Source organism: Ictalurus punctatus, chromosome 25, assembly GCF_001660625.3.
Source record: "Ictalurus punctatus breed USDA103 chromosome 25, Coco_2.0, whole genome shotgun sequence".
Classification (NCBI taxonomy): domain Eukaryota; kingdom Metazoa; phylum Chordata; class Actinopteri; order Siluriformes; family Ictaluridae; genus Ictalurus; species Ictalurus punctatus.
In genome coordinates, this window is record NC_030440.2 from 7,983,417 (window position 1) to 8,011,070 (window position 27,654).

Here is a 27,654-nt window from a genome sequence, read left to right on the forward strand (position 1 = left end):
TAACCTGTCTCATCAACAAGGTGTTTCTGCCTCTGCAGAACCACAGCTCACTAGATGTTTTTTGTTTTTTGCACAATTCTGTGTAAACTCTAGAGATTGTTTTGTGTGAAAATCTGCTTTAACGTCTGTTGCTATCTACTGCATGTTGGAAGGTGGATTGTGATTGTTGCTTTGTTACAGATATGTACTGTATATGATAATTTTTACAGGTGACGGAAATATGATCATACGTTATACTGTATGCGCTGTCACGATTTTGATAGATTTTTTTCGGCTGGAAACTGGCAGCAATATGGTAGGAGTTGCTGTAGGCTAAATGTAAAGTTGGATAGAAATGATCATAAACCACAATAAGGCCTGTCAGTTTAAAAAAGGTTGATGCATTAGTCTTAATGTTGTTCATCAGCTGTTATTGACATACACTCTGAGTACGATGATGGCAATTAATGGTTTTTTTTGCTGCTGCAAATGATGAAGACATATTATACTGTTTCACATTTTCACCAGTTTTCTAAAATACTTCTACTGAAATACTGATGATTGGCCAGATGTGCCAGCTGCAGCTCAGATATATGTTGTGCAAACTATTTGGCTTATGGTCAAAATTTTGACGTTGGGTTTTTTTTTTTGTTTTTGTTTTTTTTGACAAGCGTTAAAGGCTTTTCAAGATCATAAAATTTAAATGCTAGCTCTTTTATCATATTAAATTTGCGATTTTTTTTAGCATGCTTATATTTCAGTAGTTATGTAGGCTTGTTGTACAGACTTATATATTGATATATTTGCTGGTTTATGGACACATTTGTCTACCCCCATGCTATCACTTAGTCACGTTTGTAGGAACAGTGTGTCAGTTCTGCCTCATTTACAACTTAGTGGGACACTGTTTTCATGTGTACATGCTTCCACATAACTCATATTTCATATTACCATGTATATGTCTATTTTTCTTGAGGTCTGATTTAGCACCCTGATGCACTGTATTTACTTTTGGTGGGTCAGTTTATTAAAAGATTTGAAATGCATATTTTTTTTATTGTTTAATGACAATATTCTCAGTCATTGATCTAGACCTTTCACAATTCTGTTCAAAATAATACTTCATGTTTTACACATCTAACACTGCACATGCTCCTAATTTTTCGCAAGATAATTTTTGTGGCCAGTTACACATTCAGTTTATATTTTACACTTTGTTCAAATAAGCACTCTTTTTTTTTTTTTTTTTAATTCTGAATTTTTGCCTCTGTCATGTATCCTGTGTCATGTATCCTAATACAAAACACTGCCAGAGGTTTTTACTAGTATAATGGATACATTAAAGCTGCAGTACAGAACTTTTTTTGGTTAAAATGAACAAAAATCAATTATTGAGCAAGTACGTAAAAAAGTCAGTATTCAAAACTGTCTCCTTACCTTACCCCAATTAGCAACAGTAAGCTTATAATAATGATTTATAATTTGAGCTGTTGGGTCAGATTTCATGGGAAACGTCACTTTGACATTATTTGCCTTTATGTGATTACGTGGGTGTTGAGGATGGAGCGTTTCTAGCTTGTAATTACAACAGCTGCTTAGAATTTTGACTTGTCATCTAGATGGCTGCTTTTAATCTGGATCATTCTAAAAGCTTTTATTGTTAACAGCTGGGGAATCAGCTGCTGTCAAAACCAAGAAACCTTGATCTGCGGAGAACCTGCAGTCAAAAAGGGAAAGCAACAGAGCCTGTGCTAAACGATAATAAATATTAGCACACTTGTTTGCATGATTCAGCTAGGTATCGAGTTTCCTGTGGGTTTTTTTTTTTTTGGTTTTTTTTGTTGCTATGGTCAATGTTGTAAATTCCGCTTATTTTCTGCTAGCTATGATAGAGAGCAACTCACCTCTATTCCAAGAAAACTGTATCCGCCACCTCCATTGTAAAGTATTGGAGCTAATATACAACCCATAGGAACACCTCAAACCATCAGATTCATCTGCGCAGAGGAGCAGTGAAGCACAACCCACATAAAAGAAAAAAAAATTCTGACTTCACAAGTAACTTGCAGTTTTATGTTTCAAAGAGAGATGGCGATAGAGAGTCAAAAGTTCAGTACTGCAGCTTTAAGGAGAACTTGAACCCCACCAAAATGTTTTCTAACTGAAATGTGTTGTCTTCCTTTGGGAGATTATTTCTTACTTATTCTATTTTTAGGCAAATATAGTGGACTACTGTAGTTCTGTTTGTTTGTTTAAAAAAAAAAAAAAAAAATATATATATATATATATATATATATATATATATATATATATATATATATATATATATATATATATATATAAAACCATCAAGAGAATAGTATCCATCAAACTTAAAATGAGTTGTTCTGGGGTAAAACTAAATGAGGCAGATGAGATGAAATGAAGACTACCAGCAGTATTCATGTCTACTTGGGGAGCTGGAATATGTGTGATAAAAAATAAAAAAAATTAAAAAAAAACATAGATGCATAAATATAAAGTGCTTATTATGCCCTAATCCTTCTCAAAATATGTCATGGCATTACTGTCAGGCTCACTTTTGAACAAAATTACTTACACTGCCAGAGGCAGTGAGAATCCCCCGTATACCTTCTTGTACTCATGCACATGCATGCTGAAAGAAACAAAGTCACATGATGTACAACCCAGGATTTGCAATAAATACTGCGGTTATACATCCATCTTTCCCCGGACACTTCCTGCAGAGTTCTCATCACGTTAATGTTTGTTCTGAGTTGTTTTTTTTGTTTTTTTGTGTGCAAATTTGGACATAGTGCTTTTTACAACCCCAATTCCAAAAAAGTTGGGATAAGTTGTGTAAAATGTAAATAAAAACAGGATGCAATGATTTGCAAATCTCATAAACCCATATGTTATTCACAATAGAACATAGAAAACATATCAAATGTTTAAAATTAGGAAATGTACAATTTAAAAAAACATAAAAGATAATTTTAAATTTGATGACCGCAACACGTCTCAAAAAGTTGGGACGGGGAAACAAAGGCTGGAAAAGTAAGTGTTGCTAAAAAGAAACTGCTGGAGGAACATTGTGCAACTAATTATGTTAATTGGCAACAGGTCAGTAACATGATTGGGTATAAAAAGAGTATTTTAGAGAGGCAGAGACTCTCAGAAGTAAACATGGGATGGGATCTGGATGGTAGCATATAGGGTTAGGGTTAGGTTGAGACCACCAGTTATCAAGCATCAGCCCTCAGTAGCAAGAATGTGGCCTAGACTGACCTTCCTGTGATCTGCGCTGCTTAGCTAGACTGACCTGCCTGTGATCTGCGCTGCTTAGCTGGAAAAAAAAAAGAAAAAGAAAAAAACACCACTGTGGTTGGGTGTGGTTGAGCTGCGGTTGGGTTATGAGGAGCTGTGAAATCATTTAAATTGTCAAAAATATCTTTACACTGTAACGTAGAGGAAATTGCCATGACCAGTGCTGTGCAAAAGAGCACTTTCCATGCAGTGGGTTTTATACATTTATCCAATCCCACTTTTTGTGTAAACTTACCAAGTGGCTACTTTAGAGCCTGTCTGTGGTGGTGATACCCGCAAACTAGCAAAGGATGACCCACAACCACTTAAGGATGTTGAGGAGGCCATTCAACTGCTAGGTCAATTTCAGCATGGAAGAACTACCTAGGCATGCTTATAGATATAGCATCTTTATAGCATCCTTAAACTCCTGTGATATGGAACAGTCACTATACTATAATGCTTCACTAGAAAAGGTGCTCACATTGTATGTGAAATTACCAAGGTGATAAAGACAAGATGACAAGAGCAGGCTATTGCCAGCTTTAGAGGATAGCTGCTATCATGACATATCGTACAAAAGAACAAGGGGAAAGATGACTGTATGACAACAGTATTTATTGAAAATATTGAGGTATACATCAATTCAAATCAATAAATTTTTATATATAACATTTTCACAAAGCAACCTTGCAGAAATCCAAATATAGATATACTGAAGAATTTGGATATACTGTACATCATGACCTTGTTGGAAAGTCTCGGCATGCACACACACATGCACATGAAGGTATCCAGGTGACTCTCACAGCTCCTGGTGACTGAGATGTGTGAACATCATTCAATCATTTGACGATTGTTTGAACTTCCATTGTTATTAAATACCTAAATGTAGTCATTTTTAAGCTTTTCCTGAGACATGAAATGTATGGAAAATGATTTATTCAGGAGAAATGCTAAGTGACTAGGTGTAGAGTGGGACTGAGTTAAAGTAAAGATATTAGCAGTAATGCTCAGTGAGAGAGTGGAATCATAATACAAAGCATGACTAAAGAAAGATCACATTTTTCACACTCAAGAAGTAGTCTGACTCAAACATAGCAGACATGACCAGGAGTTCAAATCTAATCTGTGAACCCGAGACTAACAAATATTATTCTGTTGAGTTTGTGCTGTCCATAAGCCTGGATCTGCATTGAAAATCTGGAGAGTACACTTGACCTTGACACATACCTCTTGCACCCTTAAGTGCAGGTTGCCCTCTGGTGGTTGTAAAAGGCATGACTTTATAAAGGCAAACAAAATCAAACCCTTCACAACTGAAAATAGAATGACCCAAATATTTCAGAGTAATCCTAGAAAGTCTGGCTTCCACACTGAAACAGTGTTTAATGTGTAAGTCTGTGCTGCATATGTGAAATATAGTTATCAAAATACACTCGTGAATAACGACCACCTTAAGTGCACGTTAGTACATGTTGTTAGTTGATGCATTAATTAACATGTAGTGGTAAACTAAATCAAACATTCTCTATACGAATAAACATCAATTAATAGTGCATAATTTCAAATTGCCATATGCAGCTGTGCACACAAACATCATTTGATGGATAGTTTCATAATTTACATTAGTGTGTCTTTCTATACTCGATAAGGAGGATCACTGTAAATTATGAAAGTAATCCAGTGCCATCCAGTGATGTTTGTACACCCTGCCTCTCCTCAACTCCTCCTTCAATCCTCTGCATAGGGCCACCATCTTGTCTAAGTTGGACCTGCACTTGTACGTTGTAAGTTGTACGCTTCCGGCTTGCCTCGCGTTTGCTTTCTTAGCGTTTACTCTTCATGTTCCAGGTCCACAGCTCACATGACAGCCAGCTCTCCTTCGGCTCACTTCCTACTATGCCCCTCAACTCTCACTCTAACGCTTTTCATCAGAAAAGTTGGTTACTCTATCACAACTTTTGGTAAAATGTATTTATTTACTTTTATCAAATGTATAATGCTTAAAATCACATACAGTATACACATTTTAAGCTTAAGGAACACATTTGTAACTGTACACCTCAAGGTTTCCCAAATGCAAAGTAAGGCCATATTACAGTGGCTCTGTTTGGAATTCCAGGCTCAGCAGCACTTATCGTTGGCTGGCAAATGTGTTCTCTTGCAGTGGCATGAGAGGAATGCTTACTCATGGCTTCCTGTTTCTGCTAAGCAGGAAACCTAAGGAGCAGCTCTGGGGAATTGGTGTCATTTTCATTTCTTATCTACAAACATGGCTCAGCCTCATGGGGAACTCCAAGAGAGAGAAGGGAGGAGTGCTTTAGGTGTGTCTTAAACACAAATTTGAGTACAACTTTTGAGACTGGATTCTATCTCTCTGTATCAGAGTAGTTTCAACCCCAAAGTAGTCAATTATTCAATCAAGCATTTACACAGATTAAAAATATAATAATAATAATAGTAAATATAATAATAATAATAATAATAATAATAATATTGGAAATATATGGTTTTACAAAGAAGGAGACACTTAAGGTAGTAGATACTACTAAAATATACGTGCTAACACTGCCAATGGATCTTTCAATGTTTGTTTGGGTTTTTTTTCAAAATATGTTACGTTCTTGATACATTAGATTACAATGTTACATAGCAAATATTCAGAAAATTATCTGATTATTGTTCTGCTTTGGCATAAGTTCACAATGGTTCGTTCACAGGCTATTTTACTCTACAGGCCAACTTCAGTTCCATGCTTTTTAATTTAATACATTTGAGTATAGTTAACTTTCAAATATTTAACTAGAAAAAGACATCACAGATATATTGAAATTTGCTAAATGTATACATGTATATAAAATCTAATAAATCTCTTCAGTGATAAACGTCAGTGATATCCTTGCTGAAGCGTTTCTGGTTCCCTGCAGTGCCACACCTGGCAGATCTTTAAGGAGACAACGGATTGATGTCCACATTAGCAGGTCAGTAATAATGATGATCCACACCTTTTCTTCAAAGTGCCACAGTTGGTGCATGACCTCAACGTTGCAAAATGTGCAAACATGATGTGTCCAGAATGTGCTTATAGTACATGAATATTGTCCCAAAGGTAAAGCCATTAACTGAATTTGTTACTCAAGGCTTTCCTGATCAAAAATGAAATCTTATACATCATATTTGTAAATTGTATGTCATGGTTTAGATATAATATCAAAAGCATGAGGGCCTGTGAACTAAATTCCAAAGAGTGCCATAATTTCCCTTGTATCCTATGCATTTGTCTGTTTGGACTGGATACGGGAGCTATGGCTGCATCTCATACTGGCCCTCAGTGGCAATGTAGAAGTCATTGAGTGTGTCTTGCAGGTACTCAAAAGTGGGTCTGTCCTCTGCCTTTTCTCTCCAGCATGCCATCATTATGTCATAGAGTTCTTCAGGACAGTCATCTGGACATGGCATTCTGTACCTCTTGTCCAGGTTACGGATCACCTCCGGATTTGTCATTCCTATAGCAAAGCACAGGCAATGTTATATGTCGAAATTGTAAAAGGTGGGGGAAAAAAATGTTGTCAGTACTTGGTATATGCTGTATATCAAGGCAGGATATTGCAGATGAAAGTGATCAGACATGTTCATGAAGATCATTTTAAAGGCTTAAGACTACATATTACCTGGATAAGGCACTCTTCCATAGGTTACTATCTCAGTCAAGAGAATGCCAAAGGACCAGACATCTGACTTGATGCTGAACGTCCCAAAATTGATCGCCTCTGGAGCAGTCCACTTAATTGGAAACTTTGCACCTAATTATTACACAAAGACAAATAATAATATTTGTATTTATTTCTGGTGTGTGTGTGTGTGTGTGTGTGTGTGTGTGTGTGTGTGTGTGTGTGTGTGTGTGTGTGTGTGTGTGTGTGTGTGTGCTAGTTTTCCTGTGTGGGGGAATGGAAGAGACAAAGATGTGTTTCATAGTTAAGATTAGATCTAATATATATATATATATATATATATATATATATATATATATATATATATATATATATATATATATATATAAACTTTCCAACACACAATTATACCATGTACATGCTGACATCATTTGCATTAAATTCCAGAATCTCAGAATTAGTCATTAACCAACTCTCTCTTAAACTCTTTGCTTCCCCCCCATCTTTCATATTAAAGCACAGGCTATTATTCAGTAACTAATTTGACTTATTCTGTAACGACAGTAAAACGAACATGAAACCATGTAGTTACAAGAGCACTCCCCAATGCATCATGTGAGTCTACACCCCTGGGCAAAAAAAGGGGGCCAAGCCCAAAATAGCAAAATATTAAGCTTTTAATGCTCTTAACAATAAATCATTGGTCAGAAGATTAGGAAGAATTAAGCAAATGCACTCCTGAGACGTCCTGAGACGTCCTCATTTACTTTTACTGCAGTGAACTGTTTGGGGAAAAGCTAGAAACAGGGAAATTCACTTATATAGTCTTTTTGTATGTAAAGGTAATAAAGATAAAATCAAGATAATGATTCAAATGTTTGACATAAAAATCCAAACTAACACATGTCTGGGTGTACAAAATCAAGTAAAAAATATTTAATTAAATAAAAATAAACTATCTGCAAGTTTACCCATAAGGCTTAAATATTTAAAGAAATCAAAGGGAAAAGCTGTACCATACTAAGTTACTTTATCTATTTGTTACATTTTTGCTAATTTCCTGACCAATTATTTGTTGTTAAGACCATTAAAAACTTAATATTTTGGCATTTTTATTTGCCCAGGAATGTAAGCGGGTAACATATAAGAGTGACACATGCCCCCCACTCCCACCCCACTTTGGCTAGAACTTCAGCTATTTCTCAATATTCAGCTAATTATTATATCACATCAAACACATTATTATATTTTTGGGCAAAGGATTTAAGACTATGGGAACATAGCTACTAAATTAGGATTATCTATGCTTTAGTCTACATAAATGTATATTATCAATGTTGTAAATCGTACTGCGACTGTAATGAAATATTCACTCAGAGCAACAAAATTTTAGTCATCAAATCATTTCCTGAGGAAACTTTTCTAAATAACTCACATTTGAAGTTATTATCAAAGGGTGGTTTTGCATAACCTTAGTTGGATGATATTTGCAGAGTGCAAAGTGAGAACAGTCTGAAAGAGATGCAGAAAGAATGAAGCAGACATACCTTCCTGTGCCGTGTACTCAGTCTCTATAATCCTGGCCAGGCCAAAGTCAGCTATTTTACAATGCAGGGTTTCTGACACCAATATGTTGGCAGCGCGAAGGTCTCTGTGAATGTAGTTTTTTCTTTCTATAAAGGCCATACCTTCTGCAATCTGTTATAAAAGAGTGGGTAATTTTTTTTAAATAGTTGTATGCACAAACTGACAAATAATTTTAGACACAATATACATTTAAAACTTTCAGCAGAGTATCTATGAAGATTATGAGTCTGAAGTCTTTCAATAACTTAGTATAAGTAAGTATAAACTCCCTTTTTTATTCACAGTGCAGATATTGACCAGGACTGGTTTAGAGAATTAAAAATGGAAATTCACCCTCATACTGCATTAGCAAACTGTCTCAGGAAAGGGGGTAAGATGGAAATAGTGATGTCATTTCTGGTAAGGAAGTTAATCAGGCTGCTTAAAGCACATGCGCATAGCCTGACCACAAACTGATCATAGGCGTTTTCCACTACCTTTACAACACAACACTGACATACCCTGGCTCTAAAAATAGCACAAGTAGTCTGCAGTGTGTATCTAAACATTTTGGTTGTTATTAAAAAAACAAAAACTTAATATTCAACAAACTAAAACTATTAAGTACTTTTTCTGACAGTTCAAGGATAAATGAACACGTAACAAGACTGATGTGAAAATAAACAATCTGTACCAACCTGAGCTGCCATATCTATCAGCTTGGGCAGTTTTAGTTTTCTGCCATCGTCTGTTTTCAGAAAGTCTAATAAGCTCCCTGAAATTAGTAAAATGAAAATTAATCAATGGTAAATAATACTTTAAATGGATATCCTTCAGTCTACTTCTACTCAGACATATAATGCTGAAAATATCCTCACCATTTGCCATGAACTCTGTGACTATGAAGATGGGTTCCTTTGTGACTACAGCATGCAGTTTCACCAGTCTTTCATGCTGCAGCTTCTTCATGAGATTAGCCTCCTGCAGGAAGGCCTTTGGCTCCATGCTGCCCTCTTTTAGGGTCTTAATGGCCACCTTCTGGTTGTTTTTATAGTATCCTGAAATACATATACAATAGATGATCAACACTCTCAATACGTACTGTAAAAGTTTTACAGTGAAACAATTCATTTGGTGTTTAGACTGAGTAGTGGGAAAATTGTCACAGTAGATAAACTGCTGTGTCAAAGAGGTCTTAACAGTTTCTGGTGAATACTTTTGTGAAGGACACCCATAATGTGTCTGAATGTTATTTCATTTCGTTATTTATGTGTATCAGTGCCTCCCAAGAAGCTAATTCTGGTCATTCGCTATCAGTATCAGTATCAGTAATCATCACAAATAAACAGAAGTATCACAGATAGCAAAATGTTACACACTGTGATTTCTTTTCAAGCAAATTAGCTTGCTTTTCTTTTTGGAGATGAGGACCTTCTCGGATGAGTCTTAACCAGATTCTATCTTATATACAGTAATATCACATCTGCTTTTTTTCCCCTCTACTGATTAGTTTTTCCCTCTACTGATTAGTCAAACTTTAGCTCTGTGATCAGCCTTTGGTTAGTCCATCTCAAGTGCTCCAAAAATTGTAAAGTTGGTTGCTTGACTGTTTTTAAATTTTCTTCTTCTTCTTCTTTTTTTTTTTAAAAACTGTAGTTACTTACTGCTTTATCACAAGAAAAACAACACCACAGCTCTGCTTATGACATTGTTCATTTGTTAAACACCCAACTGAACACTGTAATTCCAAATTTGGATCAAATCTATTCATGCATACCAACTGTACACCTGTACCAACATGACAGATCAGGCTGGTTCTTCAAATCTGGCCCTTGAGGTCCACTGTCCTTCTCAGTTTAGCCCCAACCCTAATCAAACAAACCAGAACAGGCTAAGCAAGGTCTTCATGATTACTAGAAAATTACAGGCAGATGAGTTTGGAAGTTGGAGCTGAACGTTACAGATTTGAGTAACATTTTAAACCTCATTGATGAGCATAAGCTATTGTATGTCAATCATAAAGATAATAATTGTAAAATACTGTTAATTTTAAAATTATTTTTATATTGCTTTTCCCCAGATTTCTACTAGCCCTAGCTCTGTAACCAGTGGAATCTCAAACAAAAAATTTTTTTACGGTAGAATGCTACTATAGAGCAATTATTTCTGTGAAAATTTCAGGTTCGTATCTGGTCCCCCACCAGAGATATTCAACCCGAAATTGAGGGGAATTTTTAAAAAATGGCACTTTCTCGCCCCCATACAAAAGAAAGAGAATCTCAAACCTGAAATGTCCTGCATGCACACTATACTTACCTATAAACCCTACTATAAACTATAAACCCTTTCCATTATAAATTAACCCTAAAATTGGAACTGTGAGCAATCATGACCATTATATGTGGGCTTAAGTTCTAAGTATAGGAATGTGCAAAATGTTCATATGTACCTTATAATGTGCTCTAGAGAACAGTTTTTGTTCCAAGGAGCTAGAATCAGCCTGAGCCGAGATATTGAGGTTTCTGTAAACAGTTGTATAACCAAAATTTGTTGTTTGCCATGACACAAAGATGGCCATCATAGTTAAACCAAGTAAAATAAAATAAGGGAAAATGGTGGTTTTTGCAATGCCAATACATGATGTAATCACTTTAAAAAAAAAAGGAAAACAAAAAATGGATGAGCAACCTGCATTGGACCACTTGAGATAGAATGACACTCTTAGGTATGCTTCCGAAAGCCATAAAGCGAAGATCTAACAGCACTAAACAGACACTAACATTACAGGTGGACTAAAAGTAGTTTAATATGTCTTTTGGGATAAAATGGTGAGGTACTTGAAACAGTAACCAATGATAAGCACTGTCTAACAGTCTTTAGATTACCAGCTATAGCATAAATCCTTCATCTAGAGGGTGGAAATAAAGTTTGCAAAAAATAGATTAACCAGGGCAGTCTGTAACATTTACATTCAATGCCTAGACACTAATTGGTTACTGGATACATTTGGGCTTTTACAGTAAGTTGACATAACCTGTAAACCTCTGTTTTTTCAGTCAGTCATGCTATTGGTACCCCTTTTAGCACATAATCAATCAGGGGGCAGTTATTTATTTATTTATTTATTTTCAGGATAATAGTTCCGCTCCAGGTTTCCCCGTGACCCTGAAAAGGATAAAGCGGTATAGAAGATGGATGGATGGATGGATGGATAATAGTGACCTGCTTCTTACTTACCCATCCAGACCTCTCCAAACTGCCCAGCACCCAGCTTCTTCACCATCTTTAATGTTTCCCTTGGGATCTCCCACTCATCCTCACCCCAGGGCCTCTGAGGAGCAGCAGATCTACAGGGGCTTCCCAGCCTCTGACACAGACCATCTGCTGATCCTGCAAACATGTACAGACAAAAAAAAAAAACACATACACACAGGTGGAAAGATTCTTATTAGCTATATATAATTTCCGCATGCTGATTATAAAATGTATGGTGTGTGAACAAAGCAAGTATGATAGGTTGGGAAGGATTATTTGAGAGCAACACTCCATGTAACATACTGAGTACACAATTTAATTTATATGTCTTAAAAGTTAGTTTAAAGTTTAACAACATGCACGGAAATAGGAAAATAGACATATTTAGACATTAGGCCTATTTTTTTTTTAACTTATCACATCTAAGACGTGAGTGTTTCTAGGCAAAGTGTGATTATCTGGTGGTTTCAAAAAAAAAAAAGAAAAACATTTAGAGGCATGACAGGAAGTGCGCACAGTAGCTGAGATGAGGGTCTCATGCTCGAGAGATAAGAAGTTTCATAGCTTATTTCACTCCAGTGATAAGTGTACAGGATTGTACAGAAATTGGAATGCCACATAAAACTAGAACTAGAAATCTGGAAATGATTAGAGTTTCAATTAGCAGCTGTAAGAACCTCTGAAAATATTGTAAAAGAGTATGACAACAAAAAAAAATGCATGAACATAATACTGTCAAGATGACAGTTAAGTATTTGTTGAATAACAGGACTGGTTTTACTCACTTGAGTAATGCTGTATTAGTTCCTGCAGAGACGTGAAGGTCAGGGAGGGGGAGATGTAGTATCCACCTTTATCAAGCGTACGGATCTTATAGTGCTTGACTACATCACCATGCTCTGGTGCCACATCTCTTATAGAAAGGGAGAAAGCACCTGTGGGTAACATTTTGGGAAAACCTTGGTTAAACAAAACTCTGTCTGGGTTTTTGATAAGATTTTGTCATACTATGGTTGGACATAGCTTTTTAGACATTTTTTCTTTGTCCTTCTTTGTACCACATCTGCTATCCCATTTACACAAATGTTTTTTTCCCCCGTGACAACAATCTGAATCCGGTGTTTCAATCTGGTATCTGATTATCATATATCCGCCTATTTGTCCAAGATTGACATTTTTTCATAGCCCTCATAGTTTCATAGCACCGCTATTAAACAGCACTATTATTGAAATGCAATTTTTAGGCTTTCTTTTTTTTTTTGTAAATTAAACATATGTAAAATTATAAGCAACAACTACAACAAAAAAACTGTCACAATAAATGACTACAACATAGGTGTAATGCACACCCTGACATATGATTATTTATGCTGTTGAAAGTCTAAGTACATGGCATAATTACAAATAATTAATGTTACGTTAATAATAAATGGTAAGTTCACTTTCAGAAAAAAAGTTGCTTAACGGTACAATTCCTTGTTGCTGGAGTGGTCCTCTCACATACTAAAGGCTCATTTAGTATGTATCATAAACCTGATAAGGTGAATGTATTGTACTTTTAAACTTTACATTATGCACCGTAATTTAAAAAAAAAAATACTCTATATTCATATTTCCAGGTGAATGTTACATACTAAAGGAACAAAAGATGCACTCCACAACTGAGATGCACTCAGCAACAAAAATATACCATTCGGTAACTTGCTTTAAAAAAAAAGGTTTCAGCTGTGTGGTGCTCACAAACACGTAAATAAGCAGTATAACCAGGCATTTCTATGCCAAGGAAAGCATTTTAAACTCAAATTAGGTTAGCTAGCTAGCAAGAAATGACAAGCTAGCTAAAATAGTTTGGTATACGGAGCTAGCAACAAGTTTAGTCAATCTATAAATACATTAAATACACCAAATCACTACAGATATTATTACCTATCAATAATGTTTAAAACTGGCACAAGTTAAAACAGATTTTGTTGAATATACAATTCGCATCTCTATTTAAACAAATGTATACAGTAAAATCTCCCAGTTAGGTGTCTCATGCTAAACTCCAGAAATGGGCCCCTGAAAAATCTGAAATGAGTTAGCTATCACTACTTTTTTCTTCAGAGGTCAATAAAAGTTGTACATGGTCCCTGAGACGTTGTGTTTATGGAGATCTGCCAGAATTTATGGAACTTTTTTCTTCTCCTTTCGTGTCTAAATACTTGCTCGATATGCAAGTTTTCTGTGGTTTAGACTGCTGTGGTTCAGTGGCAGCCATTACAGACTGAGTAAAAAGATTTAAGCATTCACTCATGGTCTAAAATTTAGACTATATGAAATGGAGGGTGTTTTTAATGTGAAAGACTATATTCTCTTTGAAGGTGTTGTTGATATTCATTATATATATATATATATATATATATATATATATATATATATATATATATATATATATATATATATATATATATATATATATATATATTAGTCTATGTGTATACCAGTGACTGCAGTGTAAGAAGGACCTGTACTTGTGGATCTCAAGAACAATTCATGAGTTCTCCTTATCCAAGTACAAGATCATTAATTTACAGTCTGCATATCACGATTATATCCACTGTGTTATAGGGTCACTGTAATGACTATAGCCAAAATGAAAGATCTGTGGATTAGAACCTGTTTGTGTATGATATATTTTGAAATATACCACACATTACATGAAATTGGCTAATACTGGTAGAAAACCAGTGCTCTAGTCCTGACCTGGAGTTGTCTCGCTCTCTCTTACGAGAAATGAGCCGATCCTGTTCCCCGGAGCTAGCAGAAGACGTTCTGTCTGTCTGCGGCTCAAATTTTTGAAAAACCATCTAGAGAAAGCAGAATAAATGATCTCATGAATATAGATTACAACAAGTAGCATATTTACACAAGTAGCATATTTACATGAGTAGGATAAAAGAAAGACAGTTACATACTGTTCAACCTCCAGCGTGTGAGCTCGGGCAACATATGTGCATGGTATGTATCCCTCATCACCAGTAATCAGAGATTTAGCCAACCACCAGTCCCCATTTCTTTAATACAATAAAAATCCATAGTTAGTCAAGTTTGGTAGGCCACAGTGCTTTTCAATGTAATTCCTTGATATTTCTCTGCTTGGGATAATTCACAATGTTGGATCTTCTTGATATTGGATCAGTATGCCTTGTGTAATTTAATATACAGTCCTGTATATGTAAAAATTATTACTCACTCATGTATTATCTTGAGTTTCTCTCCTTTCTTAAATGGAAGATCGCTGTCGTTGGTTGGGTTGAAATCATGTTGTGCAATGACAATGTCTTCATCTTCATATAAAATCAAATGGTAAGCATATTCAGATCATTAAATTTTATCAAACTACTTTGAAAACTCAACTGACATACGTTCTGTGTAACATAATAATAAATACTTAATAATTGACTGATGCACTAACACTTAAATGAATCGTACAACAATAATTTTGAATTTGCGACCGCAAATGCTGAGGTACACCTCCATTTTAGAAGGAGACTACTTATATTCTGTAGGCTAAAAGGATATAATGGAGCATAAATGGAGTTTATGTTCGTCAGCTACTGTGTTCACGTTCACGAGAACAAAAATTGTTACAGTTTATTGGAGTGACTTTTTGGAAAAAACTGTCAAAGACATTACCAAAGTTTGCCCCACTGTGTGCGCTTTGCTGAAAATAAATTTAGAAGAAACAAAAAATAAATAAATTGGGCAACAAGCAACAGTTGATACATGCACTGCAAAAAAATTCACTATGATTTACTGTCACTATGATTTTATGAATGTTATATTTCACTCTCGCACTTACATGGGAGTTATAGGCGGCTGCTGAATTGTTATTTGAGTTGTGTCTTTCTTTATATTTATTCTCATCACTGCAAACGCAACCCATACTTGAAAGACAGAGAGAAAAACATTATAAATTCTTCAATCCTCTGAATTTTGCTCCTTTTTGAAGAAATTATGTTTTTTATTATTATTATGTTTTTTTTAAAGGAAGTAACCATCCTTATTTCTGGTACTATACTAGAATATAGTTACCTATACTAGTATAACGGAGTATAATATTCAGAGGTGTTTTCAGTATATTTAAACGTAACATTGAAATATAAACATACCTGCTAATGAACAGCCGCGCTTTAACACAGAAGTGTCAGTCTCCACTAATGTTAGCACTCAGCTCTCTAGTCCATATGATCATCTGTACCTTCATACTGAGGGCTAATCAAGACAACATGCTCCGCATAGATGAATAACTCCTTACAATAAAACATAAAACACAATAAAGATGCATAGAAAACGGAAAAAAGACAAAATACATGAAAGGAATTGATATTTTTATATCTTAACTTTACAAGCATGAGCGTGAATTGGAATGATTCTCAGAATTTCATGTTTCATTTTTTGACATGGACCACATCTAAACTCGTTACACAAACACAGGATGAAAAATGTATGACTGTTAGCAATAATGTAGCATAGGTTACATTCAGTTACAGAAAGTGAAACAAAACAAAGGAATCACAAATGTTAGAAACAGACATATGTCAAAATAAAAAAATAAAATAAAATAAAAATAAAAATTCTTGGCTTTTTTTAAAATGAAGCTTCAAGATGTCAGTAGGACAGTAAATATAATACAACATAATCTGAGGCTGCATTGGTCATTGAAGAATAAAAACTTGCATATCTCGAAGGGCCTGGTATTAACAATAAATTTAAAATGTTAATGGAATTAACTTTGAGATAGATCTAACTTCACATTTAATTTCTAAATGTTCATAACTAATATCAGATCATGTATAGTCGCTTATTTACTTACATTTTCTTTGGAGTCAACTCAAGGACAGAATCCAGTTTGAAGTACCCAAAGACCTTCATCAGATATCTCTCTTTCAGCATCTGTTTCTTACTGGCTCGCACATGCACATACACGCGCACACACACACACACACACACACGCTCAATCTATACACTGAGACCAAGTGTAAGCCCTGTGAGACCACATTAGCTGAAACAGATAAATGCACCACCGTTGTCTTTATTTAGTCTGCTAATCTCCTCCTTTTCCTCTTCCCTACTGCTCAATTCACAAACTTTTCTTCTTTTAGACTTCATACAGAATGAAAATGTAATTAAAATATGGAACAAGTCATTGGTATTGTACTGGGTAACAAATGGCTATTTAACACTGTACAGTAGAAATGATACTGTCTAAGAGCCTAAAATCTTCAAGAAAAGGTTCATGAGCACAGCAGGAAAGCAGGAACACTATATAAATTGTTACAAATTAGAATGTACTCCAGTATATCTCTTCTCAATTACAGGATGTTGTTTAGTATGTCACGCAAATATATTTCCTGCTTTCGGTCACTGTGGTCTTCGTACTGTGACATTAAATGCTTTCATGTAAACTCTTCTTGGTTTCACTTGTTTTCACTACATGCATCCTTCTATAACACTTTATTACTTTTTTTTAATTAACATTAATGGATGTAGCCTACTGTATGATGGGGTGAAGTGGAGTAAAAATAAGTAAACTGACAACCACAGGATCACAATATCACTGTTAATAACACACAAAGTTGACACTGTGGATTGTTTTAATTATACTGTGAATGTGATTCTGTATATTTTTCTGGGTTCCAGTTTTGGAGAAATATCTTCATTTCCGTTTAGAGGAATTAGAGATATTTGTTTGTTTGTTTGTTTGTTTGCTTGTTTGTTTTTTTTACTTTTAAATACCCACTAGAGGGTAGCAAAGCTCACAAATCAAGATAGTACAGACTAACAGTAGCAGAACATCAAATAACCCCAGCTTTACTTTAATTTCAGTGCAACTCTTATAATGATGGTGTGATGAACAGTTGTCTCAGACTGTATGTAGTTTTTTCTCTAACATTCAATATTCTTTGTATTTTTCCCCTCATATTCTTGCACTTGCACAATTGTCATTTAAGATTTTTTTTCCTTTTACAATTACTAATGAACCTTACTACTAAGTTCACATTTGAAAATGCTTCATACCTCTTTCTGTAGAAAGACAAAGCTTAGCACATTAGTTCATTCCATGCTAAATACACTACAACTACCAAAACACACACCATATCCTCAAAAGTTTGTGGACACCTCACAATCACACCTATATGTGCTTTTGAACATCCCATTCCTAGTACTCCTTTTCTGTTTTAATAACCTCCACTCTTCAGAAAGGGCTTTCCACTAGATTTTGGAGCATGGCTGTGAGGATTAGTGTTCATTCAGCCACAAGCGCATTAATGAGGTGAGGCACTGACGTCGAGCGAGAAGGCCTGGTGCACAGTCGGCATTCCAGTTCATCCAAAAGGTGTTCAGTGGGGTTGAGAACAGGGCTCTGTGCAGGGCACTCAAGTTATTCTACTCCAACCTTGGCAAACCATATCTTCATGGAGCTCGCTTTGCACACAGGGACATTGTCATGCTGGAACAGGTTTGAGCCTCTTACTTCCCATTAAGTGAAATTATAATGCTACATTATCCAAAGACAGCCAATTAAAGGACATTAGACATTGGATGTTAATTAACTTCCTTCTACTTAATTCTGATAAAACAGAAATACTTTTATTAGGCCCACGTGTAGCTAGAAGTAATCTTTCTGATCACATGGTTACTCTGGATGGTCTTTCTGTTTCATCATGTACAGCAGTTAAAGACCTGGAGTGATTATTGACTCCAGCCTATCATTAGATGCTCATGTAGATAATATTACTAGGATAGCCTTCTTTCATCTCAGAAATATTTCTAAAATAAGAAACATATTGTCACTACATGATGAGGAAATACTAGTTCATGCATTCGTCACCTCTAGATTAGATTACTGTAATGCCATACTGTCTGGATGTTCCAGTAGGAATATAAATAAGCTCCAGTTAGTCCAGAATGCAGCTGCTAGAGTCCTAACTAGAACTAGAAGATACGACCATATCACACCGATATTATCAATACTGCATTGGCTCCCAGTAAAATCTCGCATTAATTATAAAATACTTTTATTAACCTATAAAGCACTAAATGGTCTCGCGCCACAATATCTAAGCGACCTTTTGGTTTTATATGATCCGCCACGCCTACTCAGGTCAAAAGATGCAGGCTATCTGACGGTACCTCGAATAGTGAAGGCTACAGCAGGGGGAAGAGCTTTCTCTTATAGAGCCCCACAGTTATGGAACAGTCTTCCTATTAGTGTTCAGGACTCAGACACAGTCTCAGTGTTTAAGTCTAAGCTTAAAACGTATTTGTTTACTCAAGCCTACCCTGACTAGATTCTGTTCTACTACTTCGCAGTCATAATTATCTTTTTTCTCCCTCTCTCCTTTCGCCGAGCCCCACACGAATTTATGGAGATACTAGAGATCCAGATCCTTTCTGCCTCTGGATGGAGCTCAAATCTTCTTTAATTCCAGACTGCTGGGACTAAGGCTGCTCCTAACGCCATACAGACTTCATATAAATCCATAATGAACTTTTTCACACTAACTGTTGTTACCCAGATGAGGATGGGTTCCCTTCTGAGTCGGGTTCCTCTCAAGGTTTCTTCCTCTTAAAACATCTTAGGGAGTTTTTCCTCGCCACCGTCGCCACTCAGTGGCTTGCTCAGTTGGGATAAATTCGCACCTTTAATATCTGTATACCATGTTGATATTTCTGTAAAGCTGCTTTGAGACAATGTCTATTGTAAAAAGCGCTATACAAATAAAATTGAATTGAATTGAATTGAATTCAATTATGTGCTTCCAACATTGTTGCAACAGTTTGGAGAAGAACAACATTTCTTTGTGTGATGGTCAGGGGTCTTCATACTGTACTTTTGGCCATATGGTGTACAAACATGTATTAAAATAGTCTTTTAACAAAATACTAGCACTATGTTTCTGTGAAACTTCCATCATCTTGTCAAATAGAACACAATGACATGTTTATTATATTTATTTAGTTGTATTGTATTTTGTATTATAATTGTTGATCTTACCCATTGATTGTGTTGCAAACAGAATGGCACATCTTGCAGTAATTGAAGAGGATATATCATATACAGTATAACAGAAACAAAAACAAAAATCATGACCATAACAGAATAAACTAACTTGATCATAAGCTTTCAAGCCTCTAATGTGTGCTTAAGTAACTGAGAAAGTGACAGAATTTTTGAATGGACTGAAAATCAGTATGTGACTGCATGAGGACACTGAAATGCTTTGTCCCAACTCTCATGTTATCCTTGTTTTTCCTAAGCCTTCCATACAGGTCATCAGAAATGAGTCACTCTGTATTATACAATATAGTTTGATTCTGGGTTTGTGGTATGATATTCCTGCACACACTGACACTGAACATTTCTGTGGCCCTTTTTAAGGTTGTGATTTAGAGCATTTGAGTAAATTATTTGCTATTTAGCTAACTGCTATTAATTTGAAATCCCTCCATACATGCATTTGGTTTTGAAGGTAAATGTAAACAGTTTTGAAATAAAGTATGTGCATGTGTCATTTAAGAATTGGGCTTTAGAGATATATAGTTTTTCTGGTAGAAACAAGTGAAAAATTTATGCAGGGATTTTGAAGACTGCGTGAAGAGTTTTCATTCATTCATCCTTGAAGAGCTTTTTATCCTGGTCAGGGTTCTGGTGGATCTGGAGTCTATCCTGGGAAACGTTGGATGCAAGATGGGTGTCATTCACACCCAATCACATGTAGGGGGGCAATTTAGCATTGCCAATCCAAACTGTCCATGATACTCATTAGGAGGTGTCTAGTATATGGAATCTAAATGTTGTATGATCACATATTACAAGCAAAATAATTTCTGAATGGAGTTTTAGTTCATAATAAAACATAAGGCATTGTTCTCCGTGTGCATACTTATTGTACCTAATTTCCTAGTCAGTCACTTATGAGGTGAAATCATTAATCTTGATGTGTTTCATGTTCACACATCTGAGGGATTCCATAAGAAACAGAGGGAAGGAAATCACACAGTAAACAATGAGTACTGATGAATGAATGAATGAATGAATGGTTTCATCCTAAACAAACGTCTTTCCAAACAAATGTATTTTCCTTCAAACCAGGAAGACATCTATCAGATTAATATGAAAACTTACATGAACAATATGATATCAAGGAACAATCAAACTTGCTTCCTATGCATTTTTTTTCTTATGGGAATCATTATTCATTGCATGCTCACAGAAAAGAAGCATGCCTTTATGGCCAAGCTACCATGGGTTTGTGAGAGACCACCTGTGTTTGTGATGTTCAGCGAGAGGGGCCTCTCTGACAGCATCTGTTGCAGGTGTGTGATGGGAGCTTTGTTGAGGGTGTCCTGGTTATAGATGCTTTTTTTCCACACTGATTTTCCCAGGGTTTGCGGATACTGTGTCCCTACAACTCAAGTCCCCAGGCGCTGCATCCTGTTCCCCAGTATAACCTGAATAGCACTGGAAAATAGGGAAGAAAGAAATAGAAAAGAAGAGAAAGAGAAAGACTCTGCATATTGTCAAGCATGTGCTAACACAGCAAAATTTGCCCTTCTGTTGCTCCATTTCATTGTGTGTGTGTGTGTGTGTGTGTGTGTGTGTGTGTGTGTGTGTGTGTGTGTGTGTGTGTGTGTGTGTGTGTGTGTGTGTGTATGTGTATGTGTGTGTGTGTGTGTGTGTGTGTGTGTGTGTGTGTGTGTGTATGTGAGTGTGTGTGTGCATGTGTGTGTGCGTGTGCATGTGTGTGTGTGTATGTTACATCTGTGATTACGTCTTCAGGCCATACTAGCAAACTAAGCAAACTGATTGATATCAGCTTTATTAATGAGCCCATTCGTGTTTGTGAATGTTGGACAGGAGGCATAACCTTTCAAAGAACAATAAGGAATAGCCTGGTAAAAGTGAAGTTGTGCTTTCTCATCCACATCACCTTCACATACTCACGCACCTACTGCAAACTGTGCCAATCTTCTTCCATCGGAGGACAAAGGCAGAGAAACCCCATTCATAACTGTGCTTGGTGCTTCCTAAATGGAAGGGGGGGAGAAACTACATAGTGTGAGACCATTTTCACTCTTCCTCTCACCGTGTGGGAAAACTCCTCTGACCGTCTCACACATCAAACCGGACAGGCTCTCGGTCATTCATTCTCCCTTTATTATATGAGACGATGGACAAATCAACTCGGCAATAAACTGGACAATGTGCTCGAGGGGCAGTTGTTTAGCTGTTACTCCGAGGACAACCTCACACATCGCTCTTCCTCTGTGGAATCGCTCTTTGTCTACAGCTGATGGCTTGAGGAGACATGACCTTGGAAATGGGCCCATATTATAAAAAAACAAAGGTCAGGCGATGCCAGCTTTGACACTGTAATATAACTTGAATGCACACTGTACTGTTCTGAAGAACATTATTACCTAGCACAACACGGAGTATGTAGTAAGGCATAAAGGCCAAGAATGCCAGGGAATCCAGAGCACTGAGTAAATGCCCTGCACTTGTGACATCCACCTGTGCAAATCATTAAGCTTAAAGCAGGAAATTCTGTCACAGATTCTCACGTGTCACCGCTCCCCATCAACAGGCTGGCATACTTGTTTGTGTGAAACATCTGGAGGCCTGGGAGTGTGGGGATGCAGGTTGCACATCTGTGCAGCTGGACACTGGCACTGTACTTAAAAGGTAAACAGGGAAAATGGGGGAAAGCCCCCTGTGTTATTCACCGGAATAGAGCTCTACGTCTCCCAGCACTGAGGGTGGAAATAGCTCCTCGTCAGCAAGCAGGTGCTTCCTCCTGCATTTTGTCTTATTTGTCTACATTTCCAGACAGGCCTGGGCAACCGTAGATACCAAGTTTCAATCCCAAATGCTTAAACCTTAACAGCAGTCAGTTTACACAGTTCTTAGCCTTTTCACACTTGCAAAGTGCCTGAATATATATTCCTATATCTTGCAAATGTGACTTTAATCTGTCCTGAAAGTCTTACGAGAAAGCTTGCTAAGTGATTATCAGATAACACACAAAGGAAGTGTTTTTCAAGATTAGTTTTGAACACAGTGTGAGTGTGTCTATGTTGAAACATTTTACACCTGCAATTAACCCGGTGCGGAACTCCCCCCCCCCCCCCCCCCCCCCCCCATGCTATTGAAGACTCATGTTCAAATCATATCTACACTGTTCCATTCACTGATGCACATGCAAAAACGTTACTCTTTTAAATCCGATTAAAGCATTTTTAGCATCTACTAATCTCTATTGCCTTGTGGCAGCCTGGGAAAACCCTTCACATGTTGAAATATAGTCCTGAAAACTACAGGCTTTCATTTCACTTTTGCATGTACCAGCCAGAAGCAAAGTTATGGCATTTTTAAGAATGTAATAAGCCACAAAAATGGATAGGGAGAAAATTGCATTTAAAGAGTCCATTGTGACTGCAGAACAGGAACATCACAGAATATTTTCAGTTGATATCTGATTACAAAATGAGCTGATTAGGTCCTTTCCTCTATGGCAAGTATCTATCCAACAACTTGATCAAAGCATGAAATTCATTGTGTGAGAGAATCACACAACTAACGATATTTTAGACATCTTCAGGCAAAATGTCTGCATTTACTGTGAAGTTTTTTAAACTGGCTTCTTACCCACCATGATCTTTGCAGGAAAATAGCTAAGCATGAAACTAAATAAAAATATTTCAATTTGATTTGGGGCGATATATTCAGGGTTGCTTAAGGTTAAGTTATAAGTTAAATTGCTATTTAACCATAGCATCATCTGACATCTTTTTCCAGACCATCACACACACTGTATGTGCAGTTACCACAGATGATAATTTCAGGACTTGTCCCTGAACAATAGAAACCATATATACTGAGAAAGTTGACATGAAAATGTAAAACAAAAATGCATGTTTACTGTACATGAGCACATATTTTCACGATTTTTCAGTCAGCTGTATTTGTGAATTGCGATCTAAATCTGTATTATTCATAGCAGTGTGTATATATATATATATATATATATATCTGTATTATCAGACTACTTTTTCAGAAATTTGTGGTTATAGTTTAGCAACGTGATGACATATGTCTGGATGTGCCTCAGCTTTTGCCTGAACTTGCATTGAAACTTCAAGGAAGGCATATGAAAACTAATTATTTCTAACTGTATTGCTCCAGCATTACATTGTTTAAGAAAACTAAATAAGAGTGGGCACAGTGGTTAGTGGTTAGCACATTTGCCTCACATCTCCGCGTTGGAGGTTTGAATCCTGCCCTGTGTCTGGGGAGATTACATGTTCTCCCTGTGTTTCGGGGTTTCTTCCGGGAATTCCAGTTTCCCTCCCCTCTCCAAAGACATGCGTTGTAGGCTGATTGGCATTTCTCAATTATCCGTATAGTGTGTGTGATTGTTTGTTGGCACCCATCCATGGTGTCCCCCACCTTGTAACCCAAGTTCCCTGGAATAGGATCCAAACTCCCTCAAGACCATACATATAATGGATGGATGGATACAATTAAATAGGTTTAGCTATGATAGGAATTTGCTCATGTCTGTCTCATCCTAAGATGTTTATTGTGAATTAACTGTTACGTCTAATGGTTGCAGCATTAAATATACACTAGCCATTATTATTGAGTATTAATTTATAGAGAAGCATTGTAATTATTGCACAAATACAGTGGATAGACTACTGTATAAATACTATAATATAAATCAAGAATGCACAAAACACACTAATAAATTTTTTTGGATATCCCTTTAATATATGTTAATATGTTGGTTAATACTTTTTTGTTTATAATAAATAAAATTATATATATATATATATATATATATATATATATATATATATATATATATATATATATATATATATATATATATATATATATATATATATATATATATATATATATATATATATATATATATATATATATATATATGATGTAATATCCATGTTTTCACCTATTTCAAAAATGTTTATTTTTATTTATTTATTTATTTATTAGTTATATGGAAAATTGCTGTTCTCCAACTATTTACTGGCCAGATAAGAATATTATCTATGTCATCAACACTAAATTTCCCTGTGAAAGCATTCTCAGATGTGGGGAGGGGACTGAGCTCTAATATGCGAGTTGCTCTAGCCCCTTCTCCAAATGTGTGGCACTCGGTCGATGGGAGTGACACCAATTATTTATGTCACATCCCCTCCGGAAGCAGTGGATGGAAACTCACAGAGAGAGGACTATCCATCAAACTGGTGCAGCAGGGCCGTACACCTCTGAGGCAGAGAATGAAATCTCCTAGGACAGTTTTAAATACACAGCCACACACTTACCATGTGTCAAAGGCAGAGATTAATTAAAACTTTCCAAATATATATATTAACCATTTATTTAGCTAGATAGACATCAGCAGCAATGTAATGAAAGGAAGGTGAAGGTTTAATAGAATGATTAGAATGACTAGTTAAACTAGCATAGCTTAAATTTTTACATGCATGCTCATTTGAATTAAATAGATTCTAGTAGTCTATAGAGTCTAATATGCTAAAAGAAGTTAGCTAAAATAAGTAAGGAAAGTATAAAAAACTAAAGGGATGCCTATCACTGACTATCCATTAAGACAGGCTTGCTTATGTCTGCACAGTGCTGGGTGTCCTGAGTAATTGCTGTTGTCATGTTACTGGATCCTTGGGTTCTGCCCCCCATTCAATAAACTGACCAGTCTGTTAAAACAACCAGGTTAGGGAACAAAAAGGATATTGCAGCTTCAGGTGTCACAAAGGCTGGGAATTGACTCATAACTAGGGGTACGCCAGTTGATGGATGAGGTGGGGCAAATTATTAATAGTTTGCTGATTTTCTCCTTCAATATTTTTGGGAGACATTTTTTATTTTGTCATAGATGTCATGCCATGATCTATTGAAGGTTCAGAAATAAAGTGTGTGCTGGTGGAATAATTACTTACTTAATTTAAACTTGGGAATGATAGAAAAATAGTAGTGTGATGTGAATAGGTGAGGTTTACTTCTTGCAAAATAGAAGTGATAACAGATTTACAGGTGGTATTAAGCATTAATGTGTTAAATGAATGATAAACATAGCATGGTCTGTAACTCTGAAAAAAGACTTTGAAATTGCTCCAATAAATCTCCAAATTGCTATAACATTTTTATCAATCACATTATACATTTGATATGCACAAAAATATGCTCAAAATAGTGGACTGTACAGTATATTGATTATGGATTATTTTGTCTGTGCACTACCATTCTATATGAGTGATTTCTGTTGATCTTAGTTTACAGTGATCTGTACCTCTCATAAGACTTATTTCAGGTTATGTAATTCATCTAATATTTAAGAATAGCAAGTCCTTTCTGAAACTATTGGAATGGCAAGGCCAATTAATTAATTTGTTTTTACTGTAGACTTAAGAAATTTGAGTTTGAGATCAAAAGATGAATATGAGAGTTTAGAATTTCAGTTTCATTTCCTGGTATTTGTATGTAGATGTGTTAAACACCATAGAACATAATTTGTAGGCGAACAAAAATATTTGAACATGTGACTGACAGGTGTTTCTTGTTTCCCATGTGTCCTGTCTTGTTTAAACAATAAATAGTTCTGATCATATACTCTTGGTTTTAGCCATCAGTTTTACCTGTGAAGACCTGTGAAGCATTTGTAGTTAAAAAGGATAAGCCAACATGAAGTTCAGAGCTCTGTCTATGTGACAAAAGCAAACCATTTTGTAGCTGAGTAAAGAGGGAAAATCAGTCAAAGGCATTGCACAAATTGCACACTGGGCATAGCCAATACAACAATTTGGAATGTCCTGAAAAAGAAAGAAACCACTGGTGTACTGAGCAACAGACACCAAATGGGTCTGCCAAGGAAAACAACAACAGCTGATGACAGAAACATTGTGAAGAATATAAAGAAAAACCCCAAAACAACAGTCAGTGACAGCACCAACAACCTCCACAGGGCAGAGGAGAAGGTATCACAATCCACCATGCAAAGATAACTTTGAGAGCAGAAATATAGAGGCCATACCACAAGATTCAAACCACTCATCAGCAGTAAGAATCAGAAAGACAGGCTTCACAAAGAATTACAGAGACAAGCCTCAATAGTTCTGGAACCAGGATTAACCTCTGCTCATGATCCAAAATATACAAGCTCATCTGTGAAGCATGGTAGAGGTAGTGCCATGGCTTGGGCTTGCATGGCTGCTTCTGGAACAGGCTCGCTAATCTTTATTGATGATGTAACTCATGATGGTAGCAGCTGTTTGAATTCAGAAGTTTACAGGAACATTTTGTCTGCCAATTTACAGAGAAATTCATCCAAATTAATCGGGAAGAACTTTATCATGCAGCAAGATGATCCATACCACACTGCCAACTCAACAAAGGACTTTATTGGGGGAAAAGTGACAGAGCTTAACCCAATTGAGCAGCATTTCACCTCCTGAAGAGGAGACTGAAAGGCGAAATCCCCCAAAACTAATAACAACTGAAAGAGGCTATAGTAAAAGCATCACAAAAGAAGAAACCAACAATTTGGTGATGTCAAAGTCACAGACTTGATGCAGTTATTGCAAGCAAGGTATATGCATCCAAATACTAAGTGTTATTTACTTTAATAACACTTATCTGTATAAACCTAAATGTCTTTGTTATTTAGCACAAACAACTGAATTGGCCTTGCCATTCCAATACTGTATTTGAGGTTGAAATGTACTGCATATTATGAATACATTCACTCAATAGGAACACCTGTACACCTGCTCATTTATG

At 36.1% G+C, this 27,654-nt stretch overlaps 1 protein-coding gene across 4 annotated transcripts; it reads right to left on the bottom strand.

Annotated features, from left to right (window-relative positions):
* Positions 1-5,621: 5,621 nt before the first annotated feature.
* Positions 5,622-17,065, bottom strand: blk (BLK proto-oncogene, Src family tyrosine kinase). 4 transcript variants are annotated; one of them, XM_017456563.3, is made up of 15 exons: positions 16,639-17,065; positions 16,167-16,236; positions 15,935-16,075; positions 15,625-15,709; positions 15,459-15,486; positions 15,016-15,109; positions 14,738-14,836; positions 14,526-14,629; positions 12,566-12,715; positions 11,763-11,915; positions 9,404-9,583; positions 9,224-9,300; positions 8,507-8,657; positions 6,960-7,091; positions 5,622-6,794 (listed from the first exon to the last, which is right to left on the bottom strand). In XM_017456563.3, exons 4-15 carry the CDS (start codon positions 15,706-15,708, stop codon positions 6,592-6,594), a joined length of 1,455 nt encoding a protein of 484 aa, XP_017312052.1. In that variant the 5' UTR covers position 15,709; positions 15,935-16,075; positions 16,167-16,236; positions 16,639-17,065; the 3' UTR covers positions 5,622-6,591. The 4 variants fall into 4 exon arrangements, with proteins under 4 accessions (XP_017312052.1, XP_017312053.1, XP_017312050.1 ...); XM_017456564.3 differs by lacking the exon at positions 16,167-16,236 and having other exon boundaries at positions 15,935-16,037; XM_017456561.3 differs by lacking the exon at positions 16,167-16,236.
* Positions 17,066-27,654: the final 10,589 nt, after the last annotated feature.